The 7,194-nt window shown below is 45.5% G+C and overlaps 1 protein-coding gene across 1 annotated transcript; it reads right to left on the reverse strand.

The window, feature by feature from the left end:
- Positions 1–278: 278 nt before the first annotated feature.
- LOC129397268 (GRB2-related adapter protein-like) lies at positions 279–6,883 on the reverse strand. The gene has a single exon (XM_055108599.2). The coding sequence runs from the start codon at positions 5,318–5,320 to the stop codon at positions 4,865–4,867; it is 456 nt and encodes a 151-aa protein (XP_054964574.1). The 5' UTR covers positions 5,321–6,883; the 3' UTR covers positions 279–4,864.
- Between the last annotated feature and the right edge of the window lie 311 nt (positions 6,884–7,194).

Genomic DNA, 7,194 nt, shown 5'->3' on the forward strand with positions numbered 1-7,194 from the left:
TGCCTAGGCAATGATCTTTTTGCGATGAATTTCCCAGTTGTTCTTTCAGCTTCTTGTATTTGGATGTCTAGATCTCTAGCAAGGCCAGGGAACTTTTCCTTGATTATTCCCTCAAATATATTTTCCAAACTTTTAGATTTCTCTTCTTCCTTAGAAACACCAACTTTTCTTAGGTTTGGATGCTTAACATAGTCCTAAACTACTTGGACCCTTTGTTCATTTTTTAAAATTCTTTTTTCTTTGTCTTTGATGGATTAGTTTAATTTGAAAGCCTGGTCTTTGAGGTCTCAAGTTCTTTCTTCTGCTGTTCGATTCTATTGCTGAGACTTTCCAGTGCATTTTGCATTTTTCTAAGTGTGTCTTTGATTTCTAGAAGTGTGATTATTTTTTATTTATGTTATCTATTTCTCTGAAGATTTTTCCTTTCATATCCTGTATCATGTTTTCAATTTCTTTAAGTTGGACTGCATCTTTCTCTGGTGTTTCCTTGATTAGCTTAATAATCGACCTTCTGAATTCTTTTTGTGGCAATTCTGAGATTTCATCTTGGTTTGGATCCATTGCTGGTGAGCTGGTGTAATTTTGGGGCGTGTTAAATAAACTTATTTTGCCATATTACCAAAATTGTTTTGCTGGTTTCTTCTCATTTGGGTAGACTGTGTCAGAGGTAAGATCTGGGACTCAAGGGCAGTTCGGATTCTTTTGTCTGTGGGGTACTTCCTTGATGTCCTTTTCCTAGGGGGACTTCCCTAGGAATGGTGCTTCCTGAGACCCTAACTGTAGTGATTGTTTTTGCTCTTCTGGGTCTACCCACACAGCAGAGCTACCAGGCTCCGGGCTGGTACCAGGGAGTGTCTGCAAAGAGTCCTATGATATGAACTGTCTTCAGGTCTTTCAGCTTTGGATACCAGCACCTACTCTGGTGGAGGTAGCAGGTAAGTGAAGTGGACCTTTTGAGTGTCCTTGGCTGTATTTTTGTTTAGTGTGCTGGTTTTATGTTGGTTGGCCTCCAGCCAGGAGGTGACACTTTCAAGAGTGCATTAGCTGTGGTATATAGGCAGGAAGGAATCTTGGCTAGGGTCACCTAGTTAAGTATTTAGTTTTCTCAGGCAGTGGGCAGGGCCACAAGCTCCCAAGAGATTATGTCCTTTTTCTTTGGCAGCCAGGGTGGGTAGAGAAAGACCAGAAGGTGGGGAAAGGGATAGGTGTGTCTGAGCTAAGCCTTTCCTCGGGTGGGGCTTGATGTGGCTGCTGTGGGGGTTGGGGGTGCAGTTCCCAGGCCAATGGAGTTATGTTCCCAGGGGGATTATGGCTGCCTCTGTTGAGTCACACAGGTCACCAGGGAAGTGGGGGAAAGCTGGCAGTCACAGGCCTCACCCCTCTCCCACACAGCCCGCAGTCCTAAAGGCTGGTCTCACTCCCATCCTGCCACACAACAGCACAGGGTCTATTTCGAGACAGTCAGTGACCAGGGCTGAGAACTTGCCCCAGACCACCAGCCTCCCCACTGAGAAAGCAAGCAGAATCACAGTTTTTTGGAATCTCAGGGAGCCTTCAGCGGCAATCCAGTTCCTTCAAAGGGTCTGTGGATTCTCTCAGTTTTCATGGTATGTTCCTGTGGTATTTCTTGGAGCAAAAGCTCACAATGTGAACCTCCTCATGCTGCTCTGTCTGGCTGAATAGAAGCTGAAAGCTACTTCTGCCTCCTGTCTGCCATTTTAATCCTCCTTCATGAAATCTTAATCAAAGTGGAAGTACCTTTTTCTTCCCTGGAACTCTTAAAATACCTTTCTTCTGTCTTGTGCAGCTTCTCTTATTGCACTTTATATATACAGGCATACCTTGGAGATACTGCAGGTTCAGTTCTAGACCACCACAATAAAGAGAGTCACACAGATTTTTTGGTTTCCCAGTGCATATAAAGTTGTGTTTACACTATAATGAAACATATTAATTATGCCATAGCATTATGTTTAAAATAATGTTCATACCTTAATTTTAAAATAAATTATTGCTTAAAAATATTAATAATCATTTCAGCCTTCAGCCATTTGTAATCTCTTTGTTGGTGGAGGGTTTTGCTTATATGTTGATGGCTGCTAACTGTTCAGGGTGGTGGTTGCTGAAGGTTGACATGGCTGTGGCAATTTCTTAAGACAACAATGAAATTTGTTGCATCATTGAACTCTTCCTTTCACTAAAGCTTTCTCTGTAGCATGAGATACTGTTTTATAGCATTTTACCTACAGTAGAACTTCTTTCAAATTTGGAGTTAATACTCTCAAACCCTGCCACTGCTTTATCAACTTAGTTTATATAATATTCTAAATCCTTTGTCATCATTTTAACAATGTTAACAGTGTCATCAGGAGCAGATTCCATTTCAAGAAACAACTTTCTTTGCCCATCTATAAGAAACAATTCCTCATTCATTCACATTTTATCATGAGATTGCACTAATCTGGGCACCTCTTCAGGCCCCACTTCAAGTTCTAGTTCTCTTGTTACTTCTTTCATATCTGCAGTTACTTTCTGCATTAAAGTCTCGAACTCCTCAAAGCCATTCATGAGGGTTGGAATCAACTCTCCCAAACTCCTGTTAATATTAATATTTTGGCCTCCTCTCATGAATCATGAATTTTATTAAAAGCATATAGAATGGGTAATATTTTCCAGAAGATTTTCAATTCGCTTTGCCCAGATCCATCAGAAGAATCACTATTTATAGCAGCTATAGCCTTATAAAATGTATTTGTTACATGGTAAAAGTTGGAAGTTGAAATTACCCCTTAATCCATAGGCTGCAGAATGGATGTTGTGTTAGCAGATACAAAAACAACATTAATTTCTATGTATATCTCTATCAGAGCTCTTGTGTGAACAGATGTATTGTCAATGAGTAGTAATATTTTGAAAGAAATAGTTTTTTCTAAGCAGTAGTTCTCAACAGTGGGCTTAAAATATTCAGTAAACCATGCTGTAAACAGATGTCTTGTTATCCAGGCTTTGTTGTTACGTTTATAAAGCATAGGCAGAGTAGATTTAACATATTTTTTAGGAGCCCTGGGATTTTCAGAATGGCAAATCAGAACTAGCTTCAACTTAAAGTTACCAGCTGCATTAGCCTTGAACAAGTGAGGCAGACTGTCGTTCGAAGCTTTGAAGCCAGGCACTGACTTTTCTTCCCTAGCTATGATAGTCCTAAATGGCATCTTCTCCCAATATAAGGTGGTTTTATCTATATTATCTATATTGCTTAGTGTAACCACTTTCCTCAATTATTTTAGTTAGGTCTTCTGGATAACTTGCTACTGCTTCTCCATCAGCACTTGCTGCTTCACCTTGTACTTTCAGGTTATGGCAATGGCTTCTTTCCTTAAACTTCATGAACCAATCTCTGCTAGCTTCAAACTTTTCTTCTTGCCTTCCTCACCTCTCTCAGCCTTCATAGAATTGAAGAGAGTTGGGACCTTGCTCTGGATTAGGCTTTGGTCTAAGGGAATGTTGTGGCTGGCTTGATCTTCTATCCAGACCACTAAAACTTTCTTTACATCAGCAACAAGGCTGTCTCTTCTTCATGTATTCACTGCAGTGGCACTTTTTTTTTTTTTTGGAAAGAAAATTAGATTTCTGATGGACATCCTGATGTTGGTTTTACTGTTTCCTTTTGAATACACAGGAGCAGTGAGACTTGCCAGCACTCAGGGCTCCAAGGATCTTGGGCCAGCTCTGGATGGAAGGAAAGCCCCACATGCCCAGAGCAAGGCCCCCCATTAAGGGACTGCAGCCATCTCCAGGGGCTCCTCCCTCCACCAACCTGCTACCAAATGCCAGAGGGAGCCTCCTTGCCCTCCCTCCCTGCCCACCATCCCCTCAACCATCAGCCTGGCATTCAAAGCCTTTCCAAGTCCCACCTCACTTTTCCTGCTCCCAAAGTTCCCCAGGCTCTGGACAGACCCTGCTCATATCCTCGATGGTGGCACATTCTCTGGAGGACCCTCCCGTTCTCGGGTAGGGGCCGTGCCCCACCTAGGTAGCCGTCCCATGTGGGATCCTGTAGAATCTCTAAAACCCAGCTCTGGCCCCAACCTTCTGTCTGCCCTGGAGGTTTCTCAGCCACCTGAGAGCTCTCCTGGGCCCTGGTCTGGGCAGAATCTGGGCCTAAACAAACAAGAGCCAGGGCAGCCAGGGTCTCTGCATGGCTAGGCCCAGGGCTTGCCCTCAGAGCTCACCTGTCCAACAGAAGAGGAGTGTGCCTCCACCTTCCCTACTGCCTGCCCCTTTTTCAGGGTCTCAGGGCCTCTAGCCCTGTGGTGGGGCAGGGGGTGCTGGGTGCCCCAGGTGGAGCTGAAGTCATGGGGCTGTTGAGGAGTTGGTGTCCACCTGGAGTCTGTCTAGTGAATTTAGGTCAACAGGTGTGCAGTCTGTCCTTCGAGGGTGAGCCACCTCCCAACAGCCCGAACAACTCCAGGGGCCTTTTGAGGGAGGGGTAGGCAGGCCCAGTGGGTGGTCAGCCCAAGGTGAACCCACCCACCATGGCCAGGGTTCCTCAGGTTGAGCCTCCAGTGGGTGAAACCTAGGAGTCCTCAACCTTCCTGGCAGATGGGGCCATTGACAAGAGGAGGTGGGTGGGGTCTTCACAGACTCCGCCCTGTGGTGTCACACAGCTGGCAGCCAATGTGAGGCAACCAGCCAGGAAGCCCCGGAGCTACCCTTGCTGGGGACCCTTGCTGGGGAACCTGGGCCATCCCAGTTTGTGCGAAGTGGCCGGAGGCAGTTAGAAGCCCATGGTTCAGTCCAAGGCGGTCCACTGAGCCCCGTGTGACTCTGACCGGGCTGGGGGTGTCCATGTCCTCTCTGGATCTCAGTTCCTGTAAAATGGCCCATTGGCCAGATCGGCCGCCGGGCTGCTCACAGGTGCACGGGCTGCACATAACCCCGTGGGAAGAAGCCAACGTGCCCGCAGGACTGGCCCCGCCACCAGTGGGGGGTCTGGATGCTCCAGGACCTCAGTGATGTCACCACGGCGGAAGCTGAGCTGCGAGGGGTCCTGGGCTGAGAAGTCAAACTGGGCCTGGGCAAAGCAGGCCCCAGGTGACTTGAGCAAGGGCTCCTTGTCGCGCAGGAAGATCTGCCGCTTCTTGGCGATGGTGGTGGTGCGGTAGAAGTCGACCAGCTCGTTGAGGGAGTTGAACTTCTCCTCCCACAGGAAGTACTTCCCCGAGGCCTCGCGCAGCACCTTGAAGTGCTGCACCTGGTCTCCATAGCTAGGGGAAAGGACCCGGGGCGACCTCAGATGGTGGCCGTCCCAGCCTGGCATGGTCCCAGGGGGTCCCGTCTCACTACCACCTGGAACCAGCCTGTCTCAGGGTGGGACCTGGAGTCAGATAAGGTGCAAGTGGGAGAGGCCCCACTGACCCAGCTCCACATGGGGTCTGGGGAGTCCTATCTGGCAGTGGAATATGGGGTTAAGGGTGTGGGCTCTGAACCGGGCCACTTTCTCACTGTGTGACCTCATGCAAGTCTCTCGACTTCTCTGAACCTCAGTTTCCTCATAATGATAACATCTCCATTATGGAGAAGTGCACAGCGACTGGCATGTTAGCAACGTGAAATGGGTACCTCTGAGTGTGTCCTGATTAGAGAGCATCTCCTTCACATCTCTTTGCCGTTCCCCTCAGCTTGGACCTTCTTCCTGCTCCCCTGCTCCTCCCAGTCCCCACAGTCCCTTGGGGAGCAAGTCCTAGACTCATCCTGACTCAGACCAAAGCCTACTGCTATGAGAGGAACTCAGACCTGTTGGATGTCTTATGTCCTCCCCCTCCCGTGAACCTTCTGTGACTTCTCCCTTGGCCTCAGGGTAAACTCTTAACACCTCAGTCTCAAGATCTGGCTCTGCAGTGGCACCTTTAATTTCCCTTAAGAACTTTTCCTTTGCATTCACAATTGGGATAACTGTTTGGCAAAAGAGCCCCAGCTTTCAGCCTATCTTAGCTTTTGACATGGCTTCCTCACTAAATTAATCATTTCTAGCTTTAGATTTAACATAAAAATGTGAGACTTGTTTTCACTTCAACACTTAGAGACCATTGTAGATTTATTAATTGGCCTAATTTTAATATTATTGTGTCAGGGATTGGGGGGCTCAAGAAGAGAGAAGGAGGGAGATGGGGGAATGATCAGGTGGCAGAGTAGTCAGAACACTCAACAGTTATTGATTAAATTTACCATCTTACATGGGCACAGTTCATGGTTCCCCAAAGGAAGAATGACAATAGTAACATCAAAGATTACTGATCACAGATCACTGTAACAGATATAATAAAGATGAAAAAATTTTAAATATTTTGTAAATTACCAAAATGTGACACAGAGACACAAAGTGAGCATATGCTATTGGAAAAATGGCACCAATAGACCATGGCACCAATAGACTTGCTCAATGCAGAGTTGCCACAACCCTTCAATTTGTTAAAAAAAAAAAAAAAAAGCAATATCTACGAAGTACAATAAATGAAGCACAATAAAACAAGGTATGCCTGTTGTCATTTATGATCTTATCTAATTCTCTCTAATAAAACACATGTTCCTCAAAGGCACGGACGATGTCCTGCTTATTTGTCTTTTTTAATCTTCCAGTGACTGTCATAGTAGGTAATCATTACATAGTAGGTGAATTGGATTTTCATTAGCATTTGGATTTCTAATTTTGAAGGAGCATGATCTTTCTTCTGCCAGTTTTAAGTTGATTTGAAAAACAAATGTATGGGAAACATCTGGATCCATAACAGCAACATTCAAGTGCTAGATGGAAGGTCACATGGGAAGAGCAGCCCCTGACCAGAATGCTGGCCAGGGATAGACTGTTTAAATGGGCTTGGATTCTGGCTCCTTTGACTTCTTTTCCTTTCCTCTGAAGAGGGGTGAGCTAGAGTACTGTGAGATGTGACTTATTGAACATTACCCTGTGCCTAGCACCTCATTAGCTATTTTACATCATTAGCTTGTTTAATCTTTGTAATCTTTTCATTTAATCTTTGAAGGATACATTATTCCCATTGCATAGTAAACAAAGACATAGCAAAGTCAAATAACTTTTTAAAAATCATATAGTGAACAAAGATTTTGACTCAGATACTGGCTCCAAACTCATGTGCTTGCCCGTTCTACTATGCTGACTCCCAGACTCAAGCT

This window comes from Pan paniscus, chromosome 1 (assembly GCF_029289425.2).
Source record: "Pan paniscus chromosome 1, NHGRI_mPanPan1-v2.0_pri, whole genome shotgun sequence".
NCBI lineage: Eukaryota > Metazoa > Chordata > Mammalia > Primates > Hominidae > Pan > Pan paniscus.